This window comes from Rhinatrema bivittatum, chromosome 12, assembly GCF_901001135.1.
Source record: "Rhinatrema bivittatum chromosome 12, aRhiBiv1.1, whole genome shotgun sequence".
NCBI lineage: Eukaryota > Metazoa > Chordata > Amphibia > Gymnophiona > Rhinatrematidae > Rhinatrema > Rhinatrema bivittatum.
The window spans coordinates 81,525,647-81,543,037 of record NC_042626.1 but is presented as its reverse complement, the minus strand read 5'-3'; the positions used below and the strand labels follow the sequence as shown (position 1 = coordinate 81,543,037).

The window sequence follows — 17,391 nt, the reverse complement described above, 5'->3', positions numbered from 1 at the left end:
TGGATAGCCTCTGGAATGATTCTAAGAAACGGATCATGGCAGGACAGTGCTTGTAGCTCTGAGATGCGGCGTGCTGAGCATACAGCCAGCAGGAATACCATCTTCAAGGTTAGCAAACGGAGGGACAGGCCTCGAAGGGATCTGAAGGCGTGTCCCGCTAGAAATTCCAACACTAGGTTGAGGTTCCACAGGGGTACTGGCCACTTCAGTGGCGGGCGAATGTGTTTGACTCCTTTCAGGAAACGTGAAACGTCTGGGTGTGTGGTGATGCTGTTGCCGTCACTCTGGGGACCGTAGCAGGATAGCGCTGCTACTTGGACCTTGATGGAATTAAGGGACAGACCCTTCTGAAGTCCATCTTGTAGGAAATCCAAAATGATAGGGATCTTCGCGGCATGTGGATTGGTGCTGTGAGTTTCGCACCAGGCTTCGAATACTCTCCAGATCCTTATATATGTTAGTGATGTGGAGAACTTGCGTGCTCGGAGGAGTGTATCTATTACCGGCCCCGAGTATCCTCTTTTCTTCAGTCGAGCCCTCTCAATGGCCAGACCGTAAGAGAGAATTGAGCTGGATCCTCGTGGAAGATGGGACCTTGCCGCAGCAGGTCCCTGTGTGGAGGCAGGGGAAATGGAGTCCCTGCCAGTAATCTTCTCATGTCTGCGTACCAGGGTCTTCTTAGCCAGTCCGGGGCCACTAGAAGAACTAGGCCTCTGTGCCGCTGAATCTTGTGTACAATGGTGCCCAGCATGGGCCATGGAGGAAAAGCATATAGCAGGATCTCCTGAGGCCATGGCTGTACCAGGGCATCGATCCCCTGGGATAGCGGATCCTGCCTGCGGCTGAAATATCTGGGTACTTGAGCGTTGGACCTGTCTGCTAGTAGGTCCATGCCCGGCGTCCCCCACCGATCCACGATCATCTGGAAAGCTGTGGGCGACAGCTGCCATTCCCCTGGATTTAGGCTTTCTCTGCTGAGGAAGTCTGCCATGGTGTTGTCCTTCCCGGCGATGTGAACGGCGGAGATGTCCTGGAGATTTGCTTCCGCCCAAGTCATCAGGGGGGCTATTTCTAGGGATACCTGTTGGCTTCTGGTTCCGCCCTGTCGGTTGATGTATGCCACCGTGGTGGCGTTGTCCGACATCACTCTGACCGCTCCGTTTCGAAGTCTGTGGGCAAATCGCAGGCATGCTAGCCTGACTGCCCGTGCCTCTAGTCCAGCGGTTCTCAACCTGTGGGTCGCGACCCCGGTGGGGGTCGAACGACCAAAACACAGGGGTCGCCTGTGTTTTGGTCGAACGACCTGTGTTTTGGTCGTTCGACCAAAACACAGGTCGTTCGACCAAAACTGATCTGCGGACCGACCCCAACGGCCCGGTCCGCAGACCAGTACCGGGCCGTTGGGGTTTTTTGCCGGTCCGTGGCGCCGCGGCTGCTGCGGGGAGGCAGGGCGAAGCTGGAGACCTGCCTCCTCCAACCCCAAAAGGGAGCGCGTCGCGGTGCTCCTCCTACTTACTTCCTGCCCGCCCTGCCCCGGAAGACAAATGTTGCCGGAGCCGCACGGGTAGGAAGGAGGAGGCGCGTCAGCCGCGTGCAGAAGAGGAGCAGCGGGGCCGGGAAGACCAGGGCCACTGCAGAGCCCATCCTGTGGTAACCCGTAAAGAAGAGGCCCAGAGGTGAGAGAGAGGCTGAGTGTGTATGTGTGCGTGTATGAGATTAGTTGAGAGATTGTGTGTGAGAGTGAATTGAGAGACTGTGTGTGTTTGCAGAGACAGCATGTGAGAGCCTCTGTGTGTGTGTGAAAGAGACAGCATGTGACAGTGAGAGCCTGTGCTTGAGCAAGGCAGCATGTGGGGGTGTGAGAGAGCCTGTGTGTGAGACTCAGACAGCCTGTGCCAGTGAGAGACTGTGTGTATGAATGATTGCATGACAGAAAGAGCATGTGACAGTGAGATCCTGTGTGTGTATGTGTGTTTGAGAGAGAAATGCATGTGAGAATGAGAACCTGACTGTGTGTTTGAGGGAAGAAGACAGGTGGAGAGAAAAGAAACAGAAAAAAAGGCAATATAAAAGGAAATGGCAAAAAAATAAAGGGAAGCAGATGTAAAAAAAAATAAATTACTTTTTACTGGTTGGTACATGTAATCTTTGGGAATGTGCAAGAGTAGCCCTTTTTCTATGGCGGATCTCACAATGTACGAGATCAACATGGAGGAAGTGGAAACCCAGGGGGCCTGCACAGAGGAGGCAGCAGAATGGGCTTCAGTGCCAATAGCAGCAATCAGCGCCTCCCCAATAGCCACGTGGCAGCAGTGGCAGTAATTAGATTAATTGTTTGACTCAGCTGGAGGTGACAAAGTATGAAGTGGGATGTGAAATCACCTTGATCTGGTGGAGAATTAGGATTGCTGTTACACATGAACTGTATTTGGCAAACATTAAATTAAAGGGAGCCAGGATAATCAATTATGACTCATGTAGAAATTAGTGCATTTTCCAGATTAGTCTGCATAACACAATTCTCAACATTCAGCATTATTTCTGCTGCATAGAGTTTTATCTGAGAGGCTCTGAGGTTGTGAGGGAGCCAGTAAGAGTGAGAGCATGAGTGTGTATAAGAAAATCCAGGGGAGTAAGAGTGTGTGTGAGTGGGGGGGGGGGGGGGGGGGGGGGGGGGGGGAGAGAGTGTCTTACACCCTGAGAGTGTATCAGTGTCTGTGAGAGCGAGAGGTTATGGTGGGTATAAGAGCATGAATGTGTATGTATGTGACAGTGTATGTGTGAGAGAGAATGGACATGTGAGAGTATGTGTGAGAGAGAGAGGATAACCTCCTAATCCTCGACAATATCAGGGTGACTGGAAATCAAGAGCTCCCATGTATGGACAGCAGGGGCTTTTTTAAATCCTTATTAGTTTTAATCTTTGTGTGTTATTTGATATATGTGCTGTTTTGAAATATTTTATTGGTGTTTGGGAAATTATAAAAATGTATATGATTTTAATTAATAGAAATTCTATTTATCAGTAATTTTAAAATATTCTTTTATTAGTATGGTTTTACTATTATAACTGATGCTTTATGTTTCTTAATATTATTGTTTTATGAGGAATGGTGGTTCTGTTTATAAATGTCATAATAAATAAGTATGCACTAAAATCCAACCCCATCCATAATCCCGCCCCATATGACCAAAGCCCCGCCCTCGCAGGGCGAGGGCGGGGCGAGGGGTCACCGCAACATATGGAACTGTATTACGGGGTCACGGCATTAGAAAGGTTGAGAACCACTGCTCTAGTCGGTTGATGTTCCACCCCGACTCTTCTCTGTTCCACCGCCCTTGGGCGGTGAGTTCCTCGCAGTGTGCTCCCCATCCGTTCAGGCTGGCATCTGTAGTGAGCAGGGTCCAGGTTGGGGAGGACATTCTTGACCCCCGGCTCATGTGGCCGGGCTGCAACTACCACCTTATCTGATTCCGCACTCTGGCTGGGAGAGGTAGGTGTATGGTGTAGTTCTGTGATCGTGGGCTCCACCGAGATAGGAGGGCACGTTGCAGTGGTCTCATATGAGCTCGCGCCCATGGTATCACCTCCAGCGTGGATGCCATGAGGCCGAGGACCTGTAGGTAATCCCAAGCTTTGGGCCGGGTGGCGCTCAGCAGGGCCTGCAGACGATTCCGGAGCTTTGCTCTCCTCTTGGCGGTCAGACTGACCTTGTCTTCCTGGGTGTCGAATCGGACTCCTAGGTATTCCAGCGACTGAGAAGGCTGTAGGGAACTCTTGTTCAGGTTTACTACCCATCCTAGTCTTTCCAGAAGAGATATAACTCTGTTGGTTGCCTGGTGGCTCTCCTCTGGGGATTTTGCCCTGATCAGCCAATCGTCCAGGTAGGGATGGACGAGAATTCCTTCCTTCCTGAGGGACGCCGCCACTACTACTATGACCTTGGTAAAGGTTCACGGCGCAGTGGCTAACCTGAAGAGTAAAGCTCGGAACTGGAAGTGTTGATTCAGGACTTGGAAGCGTAAATAGCACTGGTGATCTCGATGAATTGGGATATGCAAGTAGGCTTCCGACAGATCGAGGGATGTGAGAAACTCCCCTGGCTGTACTGAATTTTTGACGGACCGCAGAGTATCCATGCGAAAGCTGGGGACCCGTAGGTGTCGGTTGACCGACTTGAGGTCCAGGACGGGCCTGAAAGTGCCCTCCTTCTTGGGCACTATGAAATAAATGGAATAATGCCCAGAATGTATCTCCCCTGCAGGCACTGGGATTATGGCTTTTAGGGACAGGAGCCTCTGCAAGGTAACTTCTAGTGCAGTCCTTTTGAGGGGTGAACAAGGAGATTCCACAAACTTGTCCGGTGGGAGCCGAAGAAAGTCCAGGTAATACCCTTCTCGGATGATGGTGAGGACCCACTGGTCCGAGGTAATCTCGACCCACCTGTGGTAGAAGAGGGTTAGCCTGCCCCCTATGGCTGCTACCCCCGGATGGGTCGGCTGATTGTCATTGTGGGGTGCGGCCGGGACCCGAACCCGAGCCGGTTCCCCTCTTGTTGCACTTAGTCCGAAAGGACTGGTTCCTGGCCTGTGGACGGGGTGCTTGGTAGCGAGTCCTGTATGGGTTGAAGCGCTGCGAGTTTCTACCTCTGGATGGTCTAGGAAACGGGCGCTGGCTCCTCCTTGGCCTGTCTTCTGGTAGACGGGGTAACGGAGAAGCGCCCCATTTATTGGCCAGTTTCTCGAGGTTGCTGCCGAACAGGAGGGATCCCTTAAAGGGCATTCTCGTGAGACGTGTCTTGGAAGAGGAGTCGGCCGACCAATTACGTAGCCAGAGCTGCCTCCTGGCTGCCACTGTGGATGATACTCCCTTGGCTGCCGTACGGACTAGATCGGAGGCTGCGTCAGTGAGAAACTAGAGAGCTGATTCCATCTCTTCTCCCGGGGTGTTGTTCCTGGCCTGTGATAAACAGGAACGCGTCACCATGGTGCAGCAGGTCGCAATTCGTAGGGACATGGCTGCCACCTCAAAGGCTTGTTTCAAAATGGCGTCCATGCGCCGGTCATGTGTATCCTTGAGGGCCGTCCCCCTTCCACCGGAATGGTGGTGCGCTTCACAATTGCGCTTACTATGGCGTCTACCTGAGGGCACGCCAGCATTTCCTTAGCTGCCGGGTCTAAGGGGTACATGCCAGCCAAGGCCCAACCCCCTTTGAATGAGGCCTCCGGCGCATTCCATTCCAGATCAATTAGCTGCTGTGCTGCTTGTAGGAGGGGAAAATGGTGAGTCATTTGATGCAGGCCTTCTAACAGGGGGTTCATTCTCGGTTCCCCCAGGGTGTCATGGCCCGGAAGAGCCAGTTCCGACAGGCATTGAGAGATCAGGACTGGAAGATCTTCTTTCAGAAAGAAGCGCCTCATGGTTCGATATGGTTCAATCCCCGAGGGAAATCCTCCCTCCTCGGGCTCTTCATCTTCCTCAGGGCAGTCTGAATCCCCATAAGTGGGGCTTCCGGGTGGTGAGCGGCCGTGCCTAGGCCTTGAGGGTCCAGGGGCCGGGTCATCCGGTACATATGGATCCGTTCGGGGCACAGCCTGCATTGTGACAAAGGCATGAATCCCCTTAAATAATTCCACCAAGGAAAGCGAGGCCGAATCCAGCCTTAGGGGCACCAGGTCTCTCGGGTTCCCTGGCAGCTCCTCGCTGCCTGCTAGGTCTGGGGTGTTCCCTAAGGAACTGGCAAGTACGCTGGGTTGCGACCGGTCCTGGCCTGGAGCTCCCAGGGCCTCTTCACATTGGGCACATAGGGAGTCTGCTTCCTCGCACTGTGTGGCTCTGAGGTTGCATGCAGAGCAGAGGCTTATGCCTGATTCTGGAGGAGCCGGCTCCGCTGACGCATGGGCTCTCTTATGCTCCATCTCGTCTATTAACCCAGCTAGAGTCTGTGCTTTGTAATATGCGCGAAAGATGTGCGCCTAACAAAGTGCGCCTATCCACTGGCGCCTATGAACGGGCACTTATCGACGCGCGCCTATCATAAGAAGAAACATAAGAAATTGCTATGCTGGGTCAGACCAAGGGTCCATCAAGTCCATCTACGTGCGCCTATCTACGTGTGCCTATCAGCGTGCATCTCTCAACGTGCGCTTAGCAACTGGCGCCTATGCGCATAGCAGCAGGCGCCTAACAGTATGCGCTTAGCGACGGGCGCCTAACTGTATGCGCTTAGCGACGGGCGCCTAAAACACAAATGTGTGCTTATTGCGCCTAAAACACAAATGTGTGCTTATTGCGAAGCAGACAGGCAAAATGGCGACCCCCTTGGCGGGTTGCCACGTAGGCAGACTCTGCTACTCCTCGGTTCCTCGGAGACCAATAAGAAAATGTACACCTTACCTTGTCTTCGGCGCTTCCCGGCTGCGACCCGGGCGGTCTCCGGCTGCGGGGGGAGAGGGTAATTACCATCACCGCCGCGATCGAGGAGGTGCACCCGCTGCCTCTAGGCCGCGCCCGAACTCGTCTCACTCGGGGGCCAAGTCCACGCCGGGACCGAGGCTGCCTCTAGGCCGTGCCCGAGCCCTTCTCACTCGGGGGCTAGGTCCCTGCTGCGAACCGGCCACCAGACCGAGGCTCTTACCTCCGAGGGACCGCGGAAATCACCTCGGGAAACTCAACTGGGGGAGTGACCGAATGGTATCACCGCAGGAGTGCAGGGCTCATCTTCAGGTAGGTTTCTTCTTAAGAATTTAGTCGTTAGAATTTGGAAAACCCTCAGCGAGCGTGAGGTAGCTCCAAACTGCTTTGGAGACGGAAATTACTGAATTGCTGCACTTCCTGCGCGGGTATATGTATCCGTGCTGACGCCAGATCCGTCTCCAACTGCTAGCATGAGCACACTATACCCACTTGTTTTGAGTCCATCTGCTACATTTTATTTTATTTATTTTATTTGAAAACTTTTATATACCGGTATTAGTATGCAAACATCATACCGGTTCACATTGTAACTAAAGGCAGAAATTACAATCAACAGGGAGGGGAAAACAAGGAGGATTATACATAGAGCAGGGGGCATAGAAAGTTAAAGCATTAAAACTGTAACGAGCTATTTAGAGGAATATATACAAGTTTATTTATTTATTTATTTATTTATTTATTTACCCCTCGCACCTCCAACAGACCCACCCGCACAGCTCTCCTAGGAACCCTACATTCCCAACCCATTAAAGCTTTCAAACTCTCCTCCACCATAAGCAGAGCCTTCTCTCTAGCCGGTCCCACTATCTGGAACTCCTTACCTCATGACATCCGCATGGAGTCATATACACCCACTTTCAAAAAAAAACTAAAGACCTGGCTCTTCCAGCAAGCCTACCCTACGTCACCCCCCATCACATAAACTCCTTCCGAAATGGATAACCCCAATCCACATTTGTGAACTCGGCCTGAATATTGGATTACGAAATGCCTCTGATTTTGGTACCTTGAAATGTTATAATTTTATGTTTATAGTTATTTATATATATATATATATATATACATATATATAGGTTATAGTATGTAAATCAATACCCCCCTCCAATGTATTTCTTCCTTGGTTTTTGTTAAGGGCTATGCCCTAAAGTTAACTGTATTTATCTGTTCCTTGTAAGGGCTTCGCCCATAAAGTTCATGTTTTACTGTGAACCGATGCGATGTGCAAACGGACATCGGTATATAAGAGACATTAAATAAATAAATAAATATACAAGTTTAGGCAGATTATTTACAAGAGTTGAGGCTGTAACGTGCTATTTACAGGAAAGAATACAAATTTAAGTGGGTTACTTATAGGAAAGTATAGGAGAGGGTTCAGGAGGGCGGGGGTTGGTAGGGGAGGGGGAGGAGCAATAAGTTAGGGTCAAGGGGGGGGGAGGGGGAGGTTAGTCAGGGTAGGCTTGTCGGAAGAGCCATGTTTTGAGTTTTTTTCTGAACTTGGAGTAACATGGCTCCAGCCTGAGTGTGGTGGGGAGGGCGTTCCATTGCTTGGGGCCTGCAATGGAAAGGGCGCGATCCCTGGTGGAAGTAAGGTGGGCTTTTTTTAAGGGGGGAATGGAGAGGGTGCCTTTATTGACAGTACGGGTGGGTCGTTCGGTGCGTATATGACAAAAGGGTTCATCTAGCCAGTTAGAGTTGTATGTGTGGATGGATTTGTGAACTATGGTTAAGGTTTTAAAGAGAATTCGGGATGCGATGGGGAGCCAGTGGAGTTCTTTGAGTATAGGAGTGATGTGATCGGCTTTCCGTGAGTTGGTAATGACCCTGGCGATGGCATTTTGGAACATTTGTAAGGGTTTGGTGGTGGAGGAGGGTAGACCAAGGAAGAGGGCGTTACAGTAGTCGAGCTTTGATGAGAGGGTAGCTTGGATGACGGTACGGAAGTCATGATAGTGGAGGAGGGGTCTGAGTTTCTTCAGGATATTGAGCTTGAAGAAACCTTCTTTGAGGGTGGTGTTGATCTGTTTTTTTAGATTGAGTTGTTGATCTAGGATTACTCCAAGGTCTCTTACGGTGGTGTGGGGCATTATGGTGTTGAAAGCAGGTCATTGGAGATCAGGGGTTTAGGAGGGAGGTGAGGAGAGATGAGGAGCAGCTCCGTTTTAGAGGAGTTTAGTGCAAGGTGGATGTTGGAGAGGAAGTCATTTATGTTAGCAAGACATGTGTTCCAGAAGGCAAGGGCATCTGAGAGGGAGTTGTGAATGGGAATGATGATTTGCACGTCATCTGCATAGAGGTAGAATTTGAGGCCAAGGTCAGTGAGGAGGTGACATAGAGGAGTGAGATAGATATTGAAAAGGGTAGAGGAGAGAGAGGAGCCTTGGGGGACGCCTTGGGACAAGGGGTAGAGTGTGGAGTTGGCGTTTCCTATCTTGACGGAGAACTTTCATGCTAGGAAATCTTAATATTCCAGGATTTTTCAGCCACAGTGTCAGCAAAAAGGAGGGAATACTCCGGGATTTGTGCCAATTTGTTTAAAAGACACATCAAGTTCACACTACAATACCCGGCGAAACTACGGTTGGAGCAAAAAGGAACATGGTGCACATTTGAAATAGCATCTAGCGTCCAACAATTCTTGGATTCCCAAAATGACCTTGACTCTATCTGGATTAAGTTGGCAGAGCTGGGTACTCCTCGTATAAGGGTATTTGTCTAGTTAAGGAACAGGCTGGATGTTTATTATTGTCCTTTCAGACAGTAAAGGTTGATGGCCCAGGAGGGATACTGTTAATACAATTTAAATATTTCAATGTATACACTAAGCCAAGAAGGGGGGGGAGGGGACTGGTACGGATTGATATGTGATCTCCATGCCTCTTTTTATTAGAGGCCTTATGTTTTGTGGGAAGGTATTTTTGTCTTTTGGGAAAGGGGGGGGGAGGGGGGGAAGGGAGCCAGGGCTCTATGGTAACATAAAATGTCGCTGGGGAAGTTATCTGTCTAAACTCAGTAATGAAGGTAGGAGGGAGACAATGGTTGTTCGATTCCTAGGCTGGGGGGAATGGAACATGCTTCAAATGACATATTGGATCAAATATGGCTGAAAATGTTCATTTAATATCCTGGAATGTGGCAGCTTTTGGTTCACCAGTAAAGCGTGTGAAATTGCTTACCTCTTTATGCAGACAAAGCACAGGTTGCATGTGTTCAGGAGACTCATTTAAATGATTTTGAACACTGCAAGTTGAAAAAAGACTGGGTTGGGGAGGTCTACTCTTCTTCAGTGGTAAACAGAAAGGGGGGGGGGGGGGGATGTGGCGATACTTATTGGGAAGAAAGTAGCTTGGGAATAGATTTCCACCACTAAGGACCTTATGGGGAGGTATATTATTGTGATTGGGAAATCCTTGGGCGCCTTATTACTATCTGCGGCGTATATGCCCCCACTGTATATTCCCACACGTTTTTCACAACATTAATGAAGGAGCTTCTAACAGTAGCACAAGGTCCAATGATGGTAGCAGGCGATTTCAACTGTGTGGTAGACCCTATCTTGGATAGATCATCTCGAGTAGCCATACCAACTTTGGGAAAAAACAAGGGAATTTCTTTACTATGTAAACACCTACAGTTGCTGGATATATGGAGGACTTTCCACCCTGAGGAATTAGACTACACTCACATTTCCCGGGCCCATATGACCATGTCTAGGATAGATTATGTTCTGATATTGACAGGGAGTATGGCACAGGTGCACAGGGCAGAGATAGGGTCACCTGAATTCTCCAACCATTCCCTTATATGGGTTGAGGCAAAGTGGGGGGCGATGAAAGGTGGGCCAAATCGGTGGAAGTTCCCTACACATCTAGCTGGAGATCGGGATTTCCAAGTATACTTCAAAGAAAAATGGGCTGATTATGTAACAAATAACAACCAACATAAATCCGTGCCATTATTATTTTGGGAAGCAGGTAAATCAGTGATGCGGGGAGAAATAGCAGCTTATATGATCAGGAAATCTAAATTACTAAATCTGCACATTTTAGAATTGGAGAGAGAACTGTGCAAGGAATAGGTCAAACTAATCAGGAATCCATTAGAGAACAACAAAAAAGACATAGAGAAGTGCTCTGTTCCCTCAACAGTTACATACACCAAAGAACAGAGAAGCATCTGCTCTATGCCTCTCATCAGTTGTACCGTTTTGGAAACAAAGCGGGAAAGTTACTGGCAACCCTAGTTAAAGCACAAAAGGGACAACTTTTATTGAAGCCCTTAAGGATACGGGGGGGGGGGGGGGGGGGGTGACATACCTCGGCAGCAGAAATATGCAAAATTTTTCAGGCCTTTTAGGAGAACTTATACAGTGCTGAAGTACCTGATGAGGCAGCTATCGAAGAACAGAAATTTTTCCAAGGGTTGTCACAACCACAAATCTCCACACAGCAGCTGGAGTGGCTAAATAGGCCAATTGGAATACAGGAGATCTCCGATGGAATTAAGAGCAGCCCCACTCATAAAGCCCCAGGACCCGATGGGTTTAATGCGGATTATTATAAAAGTATGAATTGGGAGAGGATCTCAGGGAATATTTTTTAGCAGCACTAAACCGGGGCGCTTTTCTAAAGGAAGTGAAACTAGCATATATAATGGTTCTTCCCAAGGGGGGGAAGGATCCCCTGCAAGCAGCCTCATATTGACCCATTTCCTTATTAAATTTTGATATCAAATTGTTTGCTAAGATTATAGCCACTAGACTGCATGAGATCCTGCCCTCTTTGATCTCTTTAGATCAAGCAGGTTTTGTCAAGGGCAGATAGTCTTGCAAGCATATTGTACGTCTATGGACGGCAATGACACAGTGTAAATTATTGGGGAAGCCAGCAATGGTGGTAGGATTTGACACAGAAAAGATGTTTGATCGAGTGGCATGGAGTTATCTTTTTTTAGCCTTAAGACGGTATGGATTTGGAGGCACATGGAGACATATCTCAAATGAAACGTGGGACTTGACAAGGTTGCCTGCTTTCCCCCCTGTTATATATTCTGTCTCTAGATCCCTTACTCAGGAAGATTGTTGCAGCTCCGGAGATCAGGGGCTTTGAGGCCCGGGAGGAGACCTTTAAAATTGTTGCTTTTGCAGATGATATACTGGTGTTCTTAACCAATCCAATAAACTGTCTGCCGAAGGTGATGGCCCTCCAGAGACAATTTGGTACCTTCTCGGGTCTCAAAATAAACCTCGATAAATCTGAGGCCTTAGATATCATAGGATCCCTCAAAAACCAATGGCTGGGAACCTTTCCATTACATTGGGTTGACAAGGAGATGAAATATCTGGGTATTAAAATACCAATAAATATAGAACATATGTATAATTGCTAGGTTATAGTCCTGTATATTGGACTATAACCTAGCGTGTCTTCTTTGACATGTCCAGGATTGGCTGTTAGGGTCCAAGATATACTCTCCTGTTAGTTTTCTGCAAGGCTGTTGTGACCCTTTAAAACTCCAGAATCTATTGCATATTCCGGGAAATATTTTGTCAAGAGAGCTTTCCCATAACCCTCTTCTTACAAATTGTAGGGCAACTTAGCGAGGGCTCTGCAGCAGACTTGGATTCTCCTGGGAGGTATCACCATTAATCTCTATAATAGGACATCCTAGATTCTCCCCAGGATTAGGAAACTCGGTATTTAAAGATTGGGCGGTCAAGGGGTTGGAGTATTTACACCAATTCATACACAGCGAGATGGGAAAGGTACACATGTTTGAAGCTTTAAGACTGGAATATGTAATATCATATAAGGAGTTTTACACGTATTTACAAATACGTCATTTTATTGAGCGTGACCTTCTCCTGAGATCTAGCTCGCCTAATTCTCCAATTTTCATAAAAAATTTTTCCATCCTGAAAGAACAAAAAATGACATGTGCATCTCTAACTAAGGCATTACGGGGAATTAAGATTAATGGCCAGTTGGTAGGGCTGGTGGAGTGATGGAATCAGGAAATGGACACCCCTCTCACCAGTAGGGCACTGGGAAACTGCTTCGTGGATATTAAGACAGTTTCAGAAAATGTCTTAAGGAAACTCAGTTTAAATTTCTTAGACACTTATATGTTTCTAACGTGTGGGCCTGTAAAGTTACTCACAAATAATGATCACTGTATTAAATGTAAGAGAGGCTGGAACCCTGTTCCATCAATTCTGGGGATGCAGTCATATTAGTCAGTTCTGGCATGCTATTTTAGATTTTCTCCATGGACTCTTACAAACATCTTTACCGGAAAGAGCACACTTCTATTTGAGGTGATGGACGAACTACCTTCCAAGATCACGGAAAGTCAACGGGAATTTCTACAAAGTCTTCTGGTTAGCAAAAAAGTTGATTCTGGAACTGTGGATCAGGGAAGACACCCAGACTGTGACCTCTTGGAAATTGAAACTACATCATATGGCAGTCTTTGAACATATCTCTGCTAAGAGGTCATCTCCTGCAAAGTACAGGAGAGTTCCTCGACAAATGGCATGCATATGTAATTTCCTTAAATGCCAAATCAAAGAGCAGACTATTTGAACTGTCTTGAGATACCTATATGTGCCACGTCCAATGAAGGATATTGTGATGAGAACTCCCCATGTCGATGACGACAAACTAGAGGACAGGGACTGGGGAGGGGCGAAGAAGGGGGGGGGTTTGATGTATTATCTGCAGATTCTATGATGTTTCATGTTTTGGTTGCATATTGGAAAAATTAAAATAAAGATATAAAAAAAAAAAAAGACAACCTGGATTCTTGCTTATATCAGCACTGTGAGGAATCCCAGGGACAGTTGGCCTCCCCAGACTTTGCTAAGCCCAGCTCCTCCCATTCAGAGGATGGGTTAGCCACATGCACAACTGGAAGTACCCTGGATCTGAGTAACCCTGGGTCTGGGTCATCCATGGGAGAGGGAAATTTAGCGGCACTTACCCCAGTACTTCCTGGGCTAGGTATGGACCCAGCCGCCTTCTCTTGGGTGGAATTCTGTCAAGGCTTCCTACAGGCTCAGTCTGCTACCTCACTTGCCCCATCTGGATGGAATCTTAGCTGGTAAGCCCTCCCTCTCCCAGTCCTATTGGCAGACCTCGACTCACCAAGTCGGGAAGGGACCCGAATGGCACAAACGAAGAAGAGGATCCAGATTCCTTGGAAGATGGAGAAATCCCCTCTGGTTTAGAACTTATCAGACCATGTTACGGTTTTTCCCTAGAGACGAATTGCCAACCCTGGTTTCCCAGACCCTTAAGATGCTGGGAGTATTACTTAGTCCATGGTGTATAAGTGATTTTTAAATTTTAATAAAGAAAAAGAAAGGTGAGCAAACTGGTAGACAAGACAATGGCAAAAGCAAGAAGGATGCTTGGATGTACAGGGAGAAGATTAGCCAGCAGGAAAAAAATAGGTGATATTGCCTCTATATCTAGAGAGACCTCATTAGAAATACTATAGATATAAAACCAAACAGAGTTGGTCCAGAGGGTGGCTGCTAAAATGGTCATCAGTCTCTTTCATAAAGCGTATGGGGACAGACTTAAAGATCTAAACATGTATACCCCGGAGGAAAAGACAGGGGAGGTACGATAGAGATATTTAAATATCTCAGAAGTTTCAATGCACAGGAGGTAGCCTCTTTCAACAGGATGTCATGGGATAAGGGTGAAAGGGGGTACGCTCAGGAGTAAACTAAGGAAATATTTCTTTACAGCGAGGGTAGTAGATGCATGGAACAGCCTCCCCATGAGGGTGGTAGAGACAAGGATAGTATCAAAATTCAACACAGCACAGGGCGAGCAGAGGGACTATAAATCTGTACAGGAAATATGAATAGGCAGACTGAATGGGCCATTTGGCATTTATCTGACATCATGTTCCGTATTTCTAAACAGCTACCCAAACTTGTGAGGCTGCTGCCTGAACATCTAGCCTTCTAAGTCCCAATGGCCTTGCTGGACAGTAGTTGATCACTACTAATCTACCGGCACTGACCTGGTTGGTCTCTGGGGAATTGTACCCTGCTAGTGCCAACGTGGCCTGCAGTATTGCTAGAGTTCCTTTTTGCCACCTTTTCTTTTGTTTTTATCACCTCGCTTCCTTGCTGCTGCTCTTGAGGAAGTGAAGGGTAGGTTTTTAATAATACTGCAGCTTCCCAAGCTTATTTGTTCACTGTGAAATGTAATAGGTTGTTTTACTTGTAAACAGGGGTGAAGGCTGCTAGCTATACCTCGGTATAAAACCCCCCCACTTAAATAAATAAATAAATTTCTACTACTGTCATAATCTGCCAGGAGTCTGGGCAAGCCACTTCACCCTCCATTGCCTCAGGTACAAACTTAGGCCTAGATTTATCAAGATGCTATAAATAGTGGAAATAGCACCTGTGATAAAAAAAAGGGGAGTGGTTAGGCTAATTTCCCTGCTCCCACATCACATCGGTAATTTCCGCAAGATGTGATAAATTTATCGCACCAGTGCTAATTCTCACATAACATGCGCATTTCTGACCAAAAACGTTTTTATTACACATGCCGTAGGGAGAGAGAGAGACACTGTAAAGACCAATATGTAACTTTGCTATTTATATCACTGTAAGAAGGGGCACTTTTACATACACAGTTAGAGGTACGAATAGCAGATTTTCTGCCATTTGGAATGATGAAAGGTAAATGAGGAGTTGATTTGTACAGCCTGATTGAAGATAGTTAGAGAGTGCACCAAGCTAGGTAGAGAGTTCATTGTACAAATGAACTCCTCTCTTACCTTTCATCACTCCAAATGACAGAATATCTGCAATGTTGCTATTTGTACCTCTGACTGTGTATGTAAAACTACCCCACCAAACCTACTTCAGCCCCCAGACCCCATCCCGAGTTAAAGTTACATATTGAGGTCTCAGGGGATCCTCTGCGTTTAATCTCATGCTTTTCTGAATTCAGTTACCATTTCTGTCTCCATCAGCTCCACTGGGAGTCCATTCCATGCATCCATGTACTTCTCAATGAAGAAATATTTTCTGATGTTGCTCCTGAGTTTACCCCCGCTGGAATCTCCTACCATGAGCAGGATGACTAGTTTGGATATGTGCCAGTTTTCTGACTGAATGCGTACAGAAAAATGTGTCCATATATATTGGACACATGGTAACAGACGCAGAAAGTGCTTGAATCAGCACAAATTTGAGTGAATGTATAAATGGTGCACAGCAAAAATTGGGAAGGGTCTACAGAGTTCAAAAAAAGGGAGTGTGCTGGTAACCCTAGGGTTCTTCTTCTCTCTCAGTACCTTACGGGAAGCATTACGCAGCACTACTTCTAACACATACTGCATAGATCATTATAGCAGTCATTAAGGCAAGTAGAAAGAGGTGGGAAAGGAAGAGAAGGGGAAAACAGGGAAAGAGAAATCAGAGAGACAAGAATTTGGCTGGGGGTGAGGTGTGGAAGTAGGACAACTGACACTTTCCATACCTGGCATATTTCCTTCAGCCTTCCCACACTGGACCCATTTTCCTCCTTGGTATCGCCAGTGGTGCTGATCTGCGAGTACAATGTCCACATAGATGTTATAATGAGTGGCTGGGTCCAGTCCTGAAATATTAAAACTCAGAAAAGGAAACATCCGCCTGGATTGAGAGAAAGAAGATAAGAAACCTGTTAATGTTTTACCAGCCCAAATTACAGAGCTAGAACACTATGGTCACCTGGTGTGCAAGCTATCACTATGACATCGCAGCACAGAAGGCTGAAGGTAGCCCTGGGAGAAAATTGAAATTATTTAAGCCTTCTTCTTACCAACAATCCCCCACCTCTGGAATGGATTGGGGGGGAGGAACAGGAGGTACTTATTTGTGAAGGCCAGACTACCTACAAAAACTGATGCAAGCACTGTCTGGGTGTTTCCTGCATACTTGTGTATGCAGATGGCTGTTCTTTCCCTTTATTTAAGTGCATTTTAACCTACTATTGCAATAAACCATGTTCACAGTGGTTTACATAATTTATAACATAGCTATAGTCCATGAAACCAACATAACACAATACACACATCACAACAAATAAAAACAAAAGACAACATTAAACATATAGCGCCGATGCAATATCTGTGCACAGAAAAACAGATGCTCCGTGTTGAGCGCCCATTTTCCTAACGCACGCCCAGCCACCTTCTCCTAGGTGCGAAATGCAATATCGAAATGAGGGGTCGTGCTAAAAAGGAGGTGCTAGGGAAAATGTGTGTGTCCCTAGTGCCTCCTTGGCATCAGGCACATAGGAGAGATGGCTGTCAAGTGGGTTGGGAACACAGACGCTCAATCTACGAGCCTGGACCGTGTATCTTGTGTGTGTATACTGGGCGTCCAGAATTTTTTCTTCAATAATCTGCTTTATTTGGTTCCTCCTACATAGTATCGCTATGAAACTATTAGAAGGAATCACAGAAAGCAGGATTTTCTTTTTTTCAATGCACCCTTGGGATGGCATAAAATTTGCCACATGATGAGCGCTATAAGCTACGAGCATTTTGGACACACTAATCCCCGTATTGTATTGAGGGTTATGGACATGCATCCCAACCGTGCGCACAATTGCATCTTAAGTTGTGTGCTAGCCATTGCGCACGGTATTGCATCGGCCCCATAAATAACAATACGTCCATTCTTATCTAAGCAATAGGGTATTACATTTTAGAAATACCACCTGTTAATGGAATATTTTTTAAGGGAGTCTCCCAAAACTATTCAAGAAAGTTTGACAGCTATAGGTCCTTTTGGATGTGTTTTAGCCCCTGTCCATTCTGGCTTATTTGAGTTTAAAGACCATTTTTTCTGACCCTGCTTTCATGTTCATGGATCACTGGGTAAGGGAGAG

The 17,391-nt window shown here is 47.0% G+C and overlaps 1 protein-coding gene across 1 annotated transcript in view; it reads right to left on the bottom strand.

Moving 5' to 3' along the window:
- TBX21 (T-box transcription factor 21) overlaps window positions 1-17,391 on the bottom strand; it is a 126,705-nt gene that overhangs the window by 59,945 nt on the left and 49,369 nt on the right. The window contains exon 2 of the mRNA XM_029573979.1: window positions 15,994-16,148. Within this exon, the coding sequence (XP_029429839.1) occupies window positions 15,994-16,148 (155 nt within the window). The remainder of the gene's footprint in view (window positions 1-15,993; window positions 16,149-17,391) is intronic.